Below are 15,101 nucleotides of genomic sequence, written 5' to 3'. Positions count from 1 at the left end.
GCAGTACCTGTTTTCATTTAACTGAATTGAAATGCGTAAAAGGCACCATCTATACCGGCTTATAATGATATTAATCTTCATTTACAACTACTACTGCTACTACTATTAATACTCTCACTAATACCCCACCTTTAGTGAGTGCTTATTAAGTGCCAGGTATTACTCTGTGTATGTTCACATATATTAACACAATTATTTCTCTTAACAAACAGAATGGTTAGCAATGAAATGTTAGAATTACTGTTTTCATTTTGCTGAATAAAATATGTAAGAAGTCTATTATACTCCACTAATCCATCGTTTGTATAATTTGTCAATTTGAGAATTCAGTTATTATTTCAAAAGCTAAAACCTCTCAGTATTAATCTTCTAATTCCATACTGAAAACATTGAGGCACACAGAAGATGGATTTTGCTTTTCAATGTCTCTTTCCCCAGCTGTCAGGCAGCTAAGATTATAAATTACAAGATTTTTTTCTATTAAATATTTGATCTTGTTAGTTATCGACATTGAATTATCATTCATTCCTTAGATTAACATAATATGTAGATTCTAATTTATGTTTTTATTTCCAATATTGTAAGTATTCTAAACAAAACAAAATGTAAATGTATCTGGTTAACATTTTATTCTAATAGGAAGCAGGAAAAATAAACTACAATCATTATTTTGCATGAAGTGTATTTACAGACTATGTGTCACTTTTCCATAGGTAAGAGAAAGGGCACACCTGTTCTTCACAAGATTGGAGGGTTGTGAAATACATTTTTTTTGTGGAAATAGTTGGTCTATAACCTTCCTCTTGGAGGAGTTGTGTGAGATTTTCTTCAAAATTGTGTGACACCACTACAATTTACTTCATTTTAAAAATAGTTCTAACAGAACTTCAGATTTTGTTACCTCATTTGGAAAATGTTGACACATTATAAATTAGATTTCCTTAAAAGAAATCTGGCATGTTTTGAATTTGTAACATATACTTGTCTTAAAGGGGCTGCTTTCCTGGTAGGTAGTGAGACAGCACGGTATAGCAATCACCTTTTATTTTATTTTCTAAAATAGTCAAAAGACCAGAAAAATGTTTAGTGTTGCCAGGGCTAGCACAACCCATTTTAAAAGTTAAAAAAAAAAAAAAAAAACGGAAACATAAAGTAAAGTAATTTAATTTAATTTAATTTAATTTAAAGTAATTCAAGGCTTAACTTACTGGCCTACTTACAAATATCTCAGCCCATCTTCATACATTTTTTTATTCAGCAAATATTTATTGGATACCTTAATGCACCAGGGACTGTTACGTCTGCCTAATAACAATGAAAATATTTGATTTCATTTAGTATAATTTTCGAAATACTAAAATAACTAAATAATTAAGGAAGTTATACTTTTTGGATATAAGTATGATACTTTTAAAAGTTGTTTTTATACTTTCATTTGCATTTTCAATTACTTTTACTTTCTCATTAGTCTTTTTTAAAAAACATCATTGAAAGTCAGCAATGTACTTATTTTTAAAGAAAGTGAGGGGAGGAAATTCCTCTCTATTTTATTTTACATTTAGTTTTTTGGACTAACTACATGTGTGCTAAATGAACTTTATTGTTTTCTGTGTCATGTTAAGCCCAAAACACATAATTCTGTGGCAATTAAAAAATAAATAATTATCTGGATTTGTTTTTCTCTCTTCTCTTTAGAAAGATCATTGCTCCTCTTGTAACTCGTCATGGAAAGCTGTGGTCCAACTTCTGGGGGGCCTTGAGTCCTGATGGATACTACGCTCGATCTGAAGATTATGTGGATATTGTTCAAGGGAATAGAGTGTAAGTTACTTGATTTGATCTTTTAAGGTAAAATACTTTTATCTAAAGATATGGTCTTGTTAATATTATATTGAATTTTCAAACATTTTTTTATCTCTTTATGTTAAATAGAAATTTGAAGACCTGGAGACCACTTGGGATCCTGCAATACTAGTGTAAAACTAATATTTAAAAAATTGTTCTTAAAGTTGTAAATCTTCAAAGGCACAAACTCTCAGTTGTGGGAAATACTAAAAGACAATGTATGATTACCATGGGTAGTAATCTTATGGTTGTTAGAAGAGGAATATTCTTTAAAGTTTGGAAAGGGAATTTAGTTTAGCTAATTTCTTTAGTGGCCAGGGTGAAGGTTGTTTGATAGCTTATAAAATTTTATAAATGAGCAAACAAAAACACCAACAATCAAACCTTCCAACATTTCCTTTTGCAAGAATTTTCTGTGTAATATAGCTAATATTCTGCTTTAAAGAGAAATTGCTTTGCCAGTATGATTTCCATTTCTAGAGTTTGAAAAGAATATACTTACTACAAAGTATGTGCATGACTGATATTTATTTCAGAGACAACAATTGATATTTTTTAAACTAAAAATTAATCACACCTGAAGTAGTTTTTTTTACTAAGGCAATATTAAGGAAGAATGTACCCTGTTTTTCATACAGATGATGGACCAGAGTGACTGAGACATTAAGTGCTTTGCCTAATTTCTCAGATACATCAGCTCAATTAAAAAGGGTTAAAATTTAGGAAAAAAAAAACCCACACACTTCTTGTTGAACAGTTGAGTGGTAAAGAGATGTTTTGCTTGTGAAAATAATAATAGGTGTAAAAACAGTAATAGTAAATTTGAATGATGTAAACGATAAAGGCTTTTGTTAGCTGCAGTTAAGAAGCATGATAACAGAGAAAATACTATTAAGATCATATTCTGTTGTTTCAAAGTACGTTAATTGATTCTGGAATGATCAGGATAGACCATATGCCTGATATTGTCTGTGGGTATAGCGGGAATAAGGCTTCACAGAAGTAGAAACAGAGAACTCATATTTCATTTGTTTTAGGCACTGGTGTTTTTCTGTCCAACCTCCTGTAATTGTTGTCTAAAGTGTAAGGAAAAGAATAAAGTAGAGGTTTTTGATTTAGTTAATAGAAGAATGTACCTTGTGTATAAAAGCTACATGAAAGAATGACATCGTGTGTGTGTGTTTTCCTTTAAAATTGAAACAGTGCACACTCTACCATACCAGTGATTAATTTCTGAATTCAGCGGATACATTGTATATTTTTGATTGGCCATTTCCTTTGAGGCTCATCTAGTACGACAAAATGATGTTATGTATATTGCTTTCAATATCTAACTACATTTCCTTGGTCAGGATCTTCCCTTTCAGTGCTCTAAAAGCAAAGGTATATCCCTTCATGTGAACCTCTATTATATTGTTTTTATGAAATGAGTCATGTTCAGAGTAAGGAGACAGGTGTGGGAAAGAATAAAGGACAAAATAAAGTGTCTCCCAACACTCATGTACTTCTAGCTATGTTTCTTTATATCTTCCTTTTTCTACAGACAATTGAGATAGCTTAATGAATTTCAAAAGGCTATATTTTAGGAGAATTTTAGGCTGTATTCAGTGATGTGCTGGTAAATGTCTAACAAGTAGTTCTTTGGGTTGGAGGAGGCCCTGATTTGTAGTGTTTGCCAAGTTCTGTGTTCTGAATAGTTCTACCACGGCTGATTTCAAGCTTCCAATGTGAAGTCGGAAGGCAAGCTAAATGCTCTGGGGAGCCTGTGTGAGCTGGCTGCAGTACGCCACTGGCTGGGTGTGCTATTTTTTGCTATCAGACTGCTTAATCTTATACGTACAACAGAAAATTATACTCTAGCTGTATCAACAGAGTGAGGGATGACAGCCAAAATGCCAAACATATCAACCTTAAAATGAAATTTATGTAGGGAGATAGTGGTTTATCTCATAGTATGTAGTGTTTACCAAGTAATCTCATGTATATGTGTGTGTATATATGTGTCAGATGTCATTAAATGTGTTTGCATTTGTGTGTAACTTGATTCAGTAGTTTATATCTGCAAAATTTAAAAACATAGAAGGCATTTATTTTAAAAACATAAAAATAAAACTTCGTATTTGTGGTATTTTGGAACGTCTTATCTTTACTTTCAGAGGGATATGGAATGTCCCATACATGGCTAACGTGTACTTAATTAAAGGAAAGACACTCCGATCAGAGATGAATGAAAGGAACTATTTTGTTCGTGATAAATTGGATCCTGATATGGCTCTTTGCCGAAATGCTAGAGAAATGGTATGGTATACAATGATGGCTTTCTTGAATGTCTCTGTAAGATGGCTTGCTTTCCCAGTTGATGTGTCATTTGTTTTGGTACCCTTTTTCTTTCTAATTTGTAGTACTAGCCAATTTTTCTGGTTCTGTATTGAAATACTGGAAGCAATTATGGAGAATAATTTACCTGTGGAACATTTACCTATAGAAACAACTTGAAAAAAGTTAGGTGCTTAGGCTAACTCATAAGCAACAGTAAGATTTTCAATAATAAACATAGCTTTATTACAAATCAGCTTTGCATTTTTAAGAATTTGCCTTTACTTTCATTTGAAATTCTATAGTTAAAACCTGACCTAATTAAAGTTAACTATATGAAACCTGGGTGAAATGATCCATTACACATTTAAGAAAAACACACTTTTGTCCTAAAATCAATGTCCATATTTTCTCTATCATTATTAATCCCATACTCTCAAAAAGTAAGTTCCTTACCACTAATCTGGGAGGAGGATTGAAACATATAGTCTATTTAATCTATGTGAAAAATTAATGTTACATTGCTATTCTACAAATGTACTTTCTTGATAAAACTTAAGTGATTGTAGAAAATAGTTTGTTTTTCAAAATGTGTTAATACGTCTTAAAACATTTATATGGTTTTCTGTTTTAAAATGGTTGGGTTATTTTATTCAAATTTATTTAAGCAAATGTGAGTTTGGAAAAAATCAGGAAAGTTGGCAAGTACTTTTTTTCTGGTTTAATAAGGCATGTATTGTTTGAATATATTTGTTTTTCCTATAAACTTATGTCCATTGTTATATTGAATATACTCAGTACTTGTGATTGTAATTTGTGCTCATGTTTGGCTAATTTGACTCAACAGCGCATCCTGGAATGGCCATTCTTACACACTTTTCCTTTGTCTTAATTTTGTATCTAATAAAAATTCTACTAAGGAATGAGCTTGGATTTATGTTTGACCAACAGAAAAAAAGGGCTGGAGTTGTTTCTTTGTGTGCGCTGTAAGCTTTGCTTGTTCTGCATGTTGTCTGTGAAGGACATTTCAGAATGTCAGCTTTTGATCAAAGGCTGCTATTTTTATTTACCTAAGAATACCTGAGAGAGTGGGTGTGCAGGTCAACTTACCCAATCCTTCTCTTCATTTTAGACTTTACAAAGGGAAAAAGACTCCCCTACTCCGGAAACATTCCAAATGCTCAGGCCCCCAAAGGTGTTATTTTTATTTATTTTTACTTGTTTTGGTTTATTTAATTTTGTTTATTTAATTAAAATACTAGATATTGTCTAGAAGTAAAGTTTAAGAGTCTTCTTTCCTTTTAGCTTGGTGTGACTGGTCGGTATTCTTTGGTTCTGAATCTGTATATGTATGTGTGTGCTTTGCATGTTGGGGTATGCATTGTGTGATATTCACTTCTTAGTTCTTTGGGCTGATTTAGATTTTATGGTTGACAAATGTGAAAGTTAAATCCAAATCACTTTAACTAGTTTTTCCAGTTTTTGTTTTTTTAAGGGAGAGAAGAAGTAGGAGTAAGTATAAAGTACATCCTGATTAAAATGAGATTTGGGTACTCTTCACCATTTTTTTTTTATTACTAACTAACTCTTTTACTATTAAAACAGGTACAAAAAGAAACAACCTTACCTTAATGGTGTTTGCCACATTTATTTGGTTTGGGGCAAGGACAGGAGACTGATTTTCTTTAGCTGCCTCATAATGCAGGAGTAATTTCTGTGTTCAGTCTTTAAATATCAGGACAATAAAAGTATGAGATAGACTGACAAAATAAAATTGACCTTTGAATTCTTGTTTAAAAATGTGATATCTTCTTTGAAAGGGAAAGAAGCTGAAAGAGGTACAATTAATTGCACTTTGGTGTCTCAAAAATATTTCTGCTTTCAAACAGGAATTCTTTTTCCTTGATGTCTACATTTAAGACCAATGAGAAAGAGACAAAAACAGTTATTCTTCTTTTTTTCAGTTGAGTGTCAGTGCTATCAATTAGTTTTGTGTGGTGCTGAATTCATAATTAATGAAAATTTTATTTTTTATTTTAAATCATGCATGTTTTATATGAAAAATAGAAATGCATGTTCCTGAATGAGATATAAAAGTTGAAATTAATATCTTCTGTATATTTTTCCTATGGTTAAATTTATGTTCTTGTACTTTCCTCCAAGATTATTAATACTATTATTTTTTGGCATATAGGGTGTGTTTATGTACATTTCTAATAGACATGAATTTGGAAGACTGTTATCAACTGCTAATTATAATATTTCCCATTATAACAATGACCTCTGGCAGATTTTTGAAAATCCTGTGGTATGTATTTCATGCTCAGCTTCATTTATTACTTATTTTCCTATAACTCTAAATGGATATAAATCAATTAGGTTAATAATATGAAAATGTGGTAAGAGGCTTTAAAAAGGTATTTTTAATTATATTTTTTAAGGCATAATTAATTATATTTCTTGACTAAGAACTTTCTTTTTAAAGACATATGAGGTTTGGGGAAAGGAATTATCAGTTTCTTTGATTTCTCCCAATATCTCTGTTTTATATATTCAAAAACTCCAACAAATTTTTAATCACAATTTCAGGGGAAAATGTTTACAAGTAGCTCACGTGTGACAATATTACGTTTTGACTTTCAGGAAAAAAATTCAAAAAGTTTGTGCAAATGGACTTTACTTTATCATTTTGTTTGTTTTTTATAACAATTTTGCGAATGTACACCAAAGATAGCTAGAGAAAATTGCAGAGTAAGTGGATTCAGCATATAAAGTCTTAAGTTGAGGAAACGATTTCCTTTTGAAGTTCAAAATTATATCTTTTCTGAAAGATTTGAATCATGTAGGCATTAATTCCTTTTTTGTCTTACTGGGTTGGTTGGCACAATTATTCAAGGGAAAATACTCTAATCTCTGTTAATACTACTATTTATGGTTTTCTCCTTCCCAATAGTAAAAGCTTTAAATTACAAAGACTCAATCCACCTGATGAGAATTGTCTTTTATTTTGTAGTAGTTGACTTTTGGGAATAGTAAATTTAATGGTCTCTGGAACTCTGTTGAAGGAAAAAGAATATCTTTTGACTTTTTTGGGGTATTTTAAAAATACTTTTGTTTCATTTTAGCTGCGTATCTCCATCTTTCACAGGAGTAGAATTTAAAAGAGGCTTTTTTTAAATGGTGAGGGTGGAATTACATATTTTACTTTACTGAATCTCTTGGTATTTTGAGAGACAGAATTATTTGATTTCTTGGGTAATAATTAGCTTCCTGAAAAAAATGTCCCAAGTTATATCCTGTAGATATTTGTGTGAGGATTCAAATCTTTAGAGAGTATGCAATGAATATATCAGAAATAATAGGAACTGCTTTTCTTTCCATGCTTTGTTTTGTTTTTGGTAAATTAGCCTGACTGATATGCCTCATGAGGGGTATCCCATAGCAAAATATTTAATGATTATCCCATTATCAGAACTTCTAAGAAATTAGTAAAGTCAGTTTGTTCCATGACATTTGAAAAGCAGTCTAAAATGAAAAGTTAATATTAATGCTTTAATGTAAAATCTTAGGAGCTTGTTTCTTTAACTCCAAAAAATCTATAATGATGCCAGGAAAGGATACTTAAAAATATTTAAAGATTCTGAAATGTTATGTATGATTATTTACTGCTAATTTTCCCCCATGTTTTGGAATCAGAGAACCAATTAATATTAAAGGAAATAATGAGATAATACAGTAATTTGATCCTTATAGTGATATACTATGTATAAATTAAATTTGTTAAAGAATTTGAAGATAACTTTTGTTCTTCCATATCAAAAATTTCTGAGTTACATATAAGCAGAGATATGCAAAACTAAGAATGGCAAATAAATTATCAGGGCCCTTCTGAATTGTGGCCTCAAAGATATATTTCAGACAAATTTTTTTTTTTTAATATTTATTTATTTTTTTATTTTTCCCTGTGTTGGGTCTTCATTTCTGTGCGAGGGCTTTCTCTAGTTGTGGCAAGCGGGGGCCACTCTTCATCGCGGTGCACGGGCCTTTCACTATCGCGGCCTCTCTTGTTGCGGAGCACAGGCTCCAGATGCGCAGGCTCAGTAGTTGTGGCTCACGGGCCTAGTTGCTCTGTGGCATATGGGATCTTCCCAGACCAGGGCTCGAACCCGTGTCCCCTGCATTAGCAGGCAGATTCTCAACCACTGCGCCACCAGGGAAGCCCAGACAAATATTTTTGAAACGTATTTTGATTGGAATTATTTTGAGCCCGTATCTCCATTCTTTCCTGTTTGCTCACTTAATTTGTACTTTGCAAAGAGAAAATTAAGAATTTTGTTAAATAGTCTAAATATATTTAAGAAAAGATCGTTTTGGATATTGACTCATATTTTAATATAAACCCTTTAAATATTGGGCTTTTAAATAAAACACTTGACCCAGGAAAAGGATTCCTTAGCTGATATTGACAAAAATTGATGTATCTTAGTGTGTGGCTTAGTTGTCAGTGATTGGACTAAGAGAAGATTCAGGTTCATGAATTAGTATGAAGAGGAGCTATTTTTCAATGTATGGTCTTATGCCTTAATTTCAGTAACTAAAAGATATGAAATAGTAACCCCATGATCATTCTTTGATACACATCTAAAACTGAAGGCAGAAAATTTAAATATATTAAAAAAATCAAAATTATTTTAGAGTAATTCACTATAAAATTATAAGTAAGGCCAAGTTGATTAATATTTTTACGAATTTTACTAATTTTTACTAATTAAGTTTTACTAATATTTGTTGGTAGGATTATGTTCCTTATCTTTTACTTTTAAAACACACATATTTACCTACACCTATTTATATGCATAGAATATAGCATACAAATATAGTGACTATAAGATTACTCAAATTTTAAAATCCTGAGTTATAAAACTCCATAAATAAAAATTTTGCATTTCAGAAAATGATGTGAACATACATAGAATCAGGCAAAGTTTAAAAAAACATAAACTGTGGTTTCTGAAAATTCCTACTTTGTCTACTACATGTAGTCATTTATAAATTGCTTGAGCAATTTCTAAAGTGCATGTACTTTATATTTTCTATTAAAGTATTTATGAAAAGGTTTTTGCTTTAATCTGTGCAATTGATTTTTTTGTAGGACTGGAAGGAAAAGTATATAAACCGAGATTATTCAAAGATTTTCACTGAAAATATAGTTGAACAGGTTTGTATTAATAATTACTATGATATGTAGAGCATTTTTGCTATATTTTCCAGCAGGGAATATTATTAATGCAATATTGCTTTAGCAGCAGATGTTGTGAAAAGTGGAGAAACTTTATCCTTTAGGTAAAATTCATATGACTTAATTACCAATTTTACAGCCTTAAGGGTCATACAGTTGTAAACATGTAGAAAAATGAGAATTAACAATAATTTTAAGATCATGCCATCTTTTTAGCATACTCCCAAATGTTATAGCTATCTCAAAAATAAGGAATTTTTGGCAGATCTCTGGTGTAGGCCTCTTTCAATGAAAGTTTATCTTTGAAAGAAATTGAGCTCCAAACGTCTCTTCTCAGAGAGGTCTTTTAAAAAATGAACTCTGTTTGGGCTTCCCTGGTGGCACAGTGGTTGAGAGTCCGCCTGCCGATGCAGGGGACACGGGTTCGTGCCCCGGTCTGGGAAGATCCCACATGCTGCGGAGCGGCTGGGCCCGTGAGCCATGGCCGCTGAGCCTGAGCGTCTGGAGCCTGTGCTCCGTGGCGGGAGAGGCCACAGCAGTGAGAGGCCCGCGTACCGCAAAAAAAAAAAAAATTTTTAAAAACAAAAAATGAACTCTGTTTGAGGTTAGTGTTCCAAACTATTGCTAATACCTTATTTCAGAGAACGTAAAGTGTCTAAAATGTCTTTAATTCTGAGATGCTCTGTTATTTTGTGTACCATGAGAAAGGAAAAAAATACTGCCAATTAAACTATGATGCAATGTTTTCTAGTCACTTAGAATTTTTAATTTTATGCATATTGAAAGAGCTATTTTAGACTTATTAAGGCATATATTTTATAGAGCACTGTATACATAATAGCATTTCATTTCAATGAGTGGTAGTATAAATCATTTAAAAAGATGTTTCAAAGGCCAAGTCAACAAGTGCAGTGCCAACTAAATGTGTGCATGTGCACACACACAGATACATACAAACGCACAAAGTGAGGACAGAATGAATGCCTGACCAAGTGTACGTGCCCTGTGGCATTAACAACTACATCACTATGGCTGCCTGGCCAACTGTGTCTCTAAGACACGTCTTGATTGCACAGATGTTAAAATGCAAACAAAATAAGTAAATGAATGAAAATAAAAGTCTTAGAAATTGTTTAAAAAAAAAAACCAAACTAGTGTTGTTTGTAATGGTAATGTCAGTAATATAGGGCAAACTTCTTAAAAAGACATCTAAGTGAGATAAATATTGAATATTCTGTACTTTTGAAATGCCATTTTTAGTAAAAAGACACAAAATGTTACTCTCTTAATGGTGATATCATGTTTTATATATAGCCTTGTCCAGATGTTTTTTGGTTTCCTATATTTTCTGAAAAAGCCTGCGATGAATTGGTGGAAGAAATGGAGCATTATGGCCAGTGGTCTGGGGGGAAACATCATGTAAGTTGTCATTTCACACAAAGAACTACAACGTGTATGTGGGGCAAGGAGGAGTGTAGATATTTAGAGAAGGTAGAGGAGGTTTGTCCTTTTTGTCTTACATCTCTGAGTCTTAGACCTAAATGAAGGGGCTACCCAAGGCTGTCAAGAGAACTCTTGTTTTTAGCCTAATTCTGGTTCTAATTGTTTAACATTTAATCTATCCGGGGCTCAGTTTCATCTCCAATTACACTGGTTAGGCCTTAAGGGTCAGTGTCTCCTGGCTGGGGATAGTAAGGTAATATATGCCTGTTGTGTGATACTGCTCTTCTCCAAGGTTACTTTTTATTCTCTGCATTTTTGCAGTGAGCTATAGTGAAAATACTAAGACAAAGTTTCTCTGGTTGACTGCCAAAGCTATATTTTTTGTGTAAACATAGGAAGGAGGAATCTGTTTGAATGCCTTTGGTGTAATTCAGTTTTCATTTACATTCAGAGACTTGGCTGAAAGCATTACTGTAGGTGGTTCAAGGTATTTCTTTTTCTCTGAGAACCCACAGATGCCAGCTCCTTCACAGTACTGAGGAATTTTAGTGGGATATTCTGGAATATCACTGCCTCTGCTCAATTATATATTCCCCAGCTAGTTAGCCGATCAGGAAGACAGAAGTTCAAAGTATGAGGAAGAACTTGAAGTCAGCAGGTTGTAGGATAATGAAAAGCAATCATGGAAGGACTTTAGGTGCCACAAAATAAAAGTGAGGAACTTGGCAAGGAAAGTTTATTTTCAGTGATAGGTAATCCAAGTGGCAGACAAACAGAATCTATGCCCATCACCAGCTAAGCCTGCCTGAAGGTTCACTGTAAAAAAACTCATTTTTTAGGGGACACGGGAAGGCTTTGGCAATCAATTTTATTTACTTTCTCATTAGACCTCACATATCTATTAAATAAGTAGGAAAGCAGTCTTACTCTGTAGTACTTTGCTTCATCATTGATACATTTGCAAAGCCATGTTATCTAAGTTATTTTGATAGTTTTGCAATTAAAGCAGATGGTACACCATAATTGAACTGTTATTTTTATTGTCTATTATGATCTTGTGGTTGAAAAAAATTCCAAGATAATGTAAGTGTGAATTGCACACAGACCACAGTTTATGATGTCATGAATACTCTTTTTAGGATAGCCGTATATCTGGTGGTTATGAAAATGTCCCAACTGATGATATCCACATGAAGCAAATTGATCTGGAGAATGTATGGCTTCATTTTATCCGGGAATTTATTGCGCCTGTTACGCTGAAGGTCTTTGCAGGCTATTATACTAAGGTAATTATCCTCCCATTCCTGCTGCCTACCTCCTACCAGTTTTTACACAAATGTGCTATTTTATATTGTTATTGATAAGCAAATCCATTGACTTACTTTGCTCTTTTAGGGGTTTGCACTATTGAATTTCGTAGTAAAATACTCCCCTGAAAGACAACGCTCCCTTCGCCCTCATCATGACGCTTCTACATTTACCATCAACATTGCACTCAATAATGTGGGAGAAGATTTTCAGGTAATTATGGCTTTTTTTTTCTATATTTTTCAAAAGAAATACGTCATTATGAAAGGGCTTTCCCTTTTTTTTTTTAGATTCTGCTTAGATATCATCATTTGAATTTTATCACTCATTAAAAATAAAGCATAACAAGTTGATACATTTATTGGTCTATCTTTTTTAGGGAGGTGGATGCAAATTTCTAAGGTACAATTGCTCTATTGAGTCACCAAGAAAAGGCTGGAGTTTCATGCATCCAGGGAGACTCACGCATTTGCATGAAGGACTTCCTGTTAAAAATGGAACGAGATACATCGCTGTGTCATTTATAGATCCCTAAGTTATTTACTTTTCATTGAATTCAGTTTTCTTTTGGAATGGATGCCTGGCATGAACATGTCTTTGAAGTTGTGCTTGAGACGATGAGAAGAATATTTAAATAACTTCCACAGAACAACTTCACTTTGGGCCAAACATTTGAAAAACTTTTTATAAAAAATTGATATTTCTTAATATCTGCTCTGAGCCTTAAAACACAGATTGAAGAAGAAGAAAAAGGAAAAAAAATGTAAAAGCAAATATTTATTTCTATGCCTTATTGTCTCTGAGAATAATGACCATTTTCTGAATTTGTGTTTCAGTTGATAAAGTATTCAGGTACAGATGTACAAGTGACAAATGAGACTAATAATATTTTCTTATTAAAAGGCTGGGAAGAGTTTTATTTATCAACATGTAGACAAAATAGATATAAATGAAAATTTCAAAAATTTTAATTTTTGAAATGCTGAAAAACTGGAGTTCTAACTGAATTTGTATGCAACTAATTGTGTAAGTGCTTTTTTGACAGCCTATATAGCTACCTTTTACAGTAGTTACTGAAGGAATACAAAGAACAATATTACACAGTGTTTTTCCTCAAGAAACTTAGTACAAAATACAACTGAGGTACATATCCAGTGGAAAACATTTCTGTTTAGATTGTTAGACAGGTTTTTTTACATTTGCAGTAGAAATCAAGCCTTATGTTCCTTCAGATGAATTTTCCAAGGTAGATTATATTAAGTAGATGTTAGATTTAGGAAAGCTTTTGAGCCTTTCGATTTCTTAAAGTACATCAAGTATCATCTTAAGATCAGCAAGTGTCCTTAACTAAAAACAGGGTTTTTTTTTTTTTTATTATTCTAGAAAATAATGAGGAAAAAGAAAATTTCATTGAGATCAGTAGTAACACTTTATGATTTTTTTTTTTAAAAACTCTTTTTACGTTTTTAAGTACTTGAATTTTATATCAGGAAGATAAAGTTGGTGAGCCTTTGTTCTTCCCTTTTGCCCTTTGTCTGCCTCCTAATTCTTTTCTTCGGGAGGGTGATTCACATTTTTGTCTTCCCAGCATAGTCTCCATTTTATCCTTCTTACTCTTTTTATTACCTTCCTTTTATCCCACTTTAAAAAATTCCCCAACACAAAAAAAATTGTGACTTGATTTTTTACCATTACTCTGAGTGAGGTTTAAATACTCTTATTGTAGCTACTGTTTTTAATTTAAAGGTTAAACTTGAAAAAAAGTTTTAAGTCATGGTGCCAAATTTCATTTTTCTAACACCATGTGTTAGAAAATTATGAAAAATAAAATAATTTAAAATAAGTTTCTGTTGTTCTCTTTATTATTGGTGATTTATCTTTAGAAGAGAATATATGGTGGAGTATACTGAAAGAATATCTGGATGCAATAGGCCGTGATTTTTAAATTTTGCTTGGTACATTTACTGATATCAGAACTTAATAAACATTCTAGTTATTGAATTCCAAATTGAATTGTAATATCTTCAATTTCATACTGACTAGGGATTTGATCTAACTTACTTTACAAGTGAGAAAACAGAGACAAAAATATTTATTTGATATATATTTATTTATTCAATGGTGTTTTTCAAGTTCTTACTGTGGGCCAGACACTGGTCCAAGCACTGAAGGTATGGTGATGAATAAGATGTTATATTACTGGGAGATGGATTTAGGAAATAAGGAGTTGGGTTCTATCCCCTTTTTGTTCTTTATTGGCACTTAATATCCAAAGTAAACTCCTACTATCCATCAACTTGATTGAAGAGATATTTTAGTAATTATTCATGAATTATATTACTATACTGCAGGATGCTATTCTAAATATGTACTGGTATGTCATGGATACCAACCATTCAGAACAGACTTTGGTTATAAAAAACAGTTCTACCAGTGCAAGCCAGCTTAATGTCCCTTGTGATACACTTCAGAGGAAAGACATAACCAAATACTAGTTCTTTCCAGTAGTAGGCGGTGACTTATAATAGCTATTTTAATCTCATGCTATGTTACAGAAATTGGATCAAGGCAATCAGCTGAGCACATTTTCTACCTTTCCTCTTTTCCCAGACTTCATGAAATGATATGAAATGTACTTTCAAATAGAACAATTTATCCTGAAGATTAAATCTAGTCCTATTGTTATCCTATCAACTATCATCATTATCTTATTACTCATCAAATATTACTAAGTGCTGATCATAACATGGGCTGGGCACCGTATTATAATAATTGGGGCCACTTATTGAGTCCCTACTGTAGGCCAGCTACTTTATGTAGGTTATCTATAATTGTCACAACAGTCTCACAGTGCAAGTTTTATTATCCTCATTTTATGGAAGAAAACCAAATCTCAAGAAGATAAAATGACTTTCCTAAGGCCATACAATGGGCAAATTGCAGAAGCAGA

At 32.4% G+C, this 15,101-nt stretch overlaps 1 protein-coding gene across 3 annotated transcripts in view; it reads left to right on the top strand.

The window, feature by feature from the left end:
* The window catches only part of PLOD2 (procollagen-lysine,2-oxoglutarate 5-dioxygenase 2), a 107,728-nt gene extending 93,889 nt beyond the window's left edge, over positions 1–13,839 (top strand). For 2 of the 3 annotated variants that reach the window (XM_082624197.1, XM_082624195.1), the window contains 9 exons: positions 1,696–1,821; positions 4,002–4,143; positions 5,294–5,356; positions 6,356–6,469; positions 9,314–9,379; positions 10,715–10,819; positions 11,983–12,129; positions 12,239–12,364; positions 12,531–13,839. In XM_082624197.1, coding sequence (XP_082480323.1) covers positions 1,696–1,821; positions 4,002–4,143; positions 5,294–5,356; positions 6,356–6,469; positions 9,314–9,379; positions 10,715–10,819; positions 11,983–12,129; positions 12,239–12,364; positions 12,531–12,686 — 1,045 coding nt within the window. In that variant the 3' untranslated portion in view covers positions 12,687–13,839. The remainder of the gene's footprint in view (positions 1–1,695; positions 1,822–4,001; positions 4,144–5,293; positions 5,357–6,355; positions 6,470–9,313; positions 9,380–10,714; positions 10,820–11,982; positions 12,130–12,238; positions 12,365–12,530) is intronic. The other variant, XM_082624196.1, reaches the window with a different exon arrangement.
* Positions 13,840–15,101: the final 1,262 nt, after the last annotated feature.

This window comes from Mesoplodon mirus, assembly GCF_964341445.2.
Source record: "Mesoplodon mirus genome assembly, chromosome: 6".
NCBI classification, from domain to species: Eukaryota; Metazoa; Chordata; class Mammalia; order Artiodactyla; family Ziphiidae; genus Mesoplodon; species Mesoplodon mirus.
This window is presented reverse-complemented; position numbering and strand designations above follow the sequence as displayed.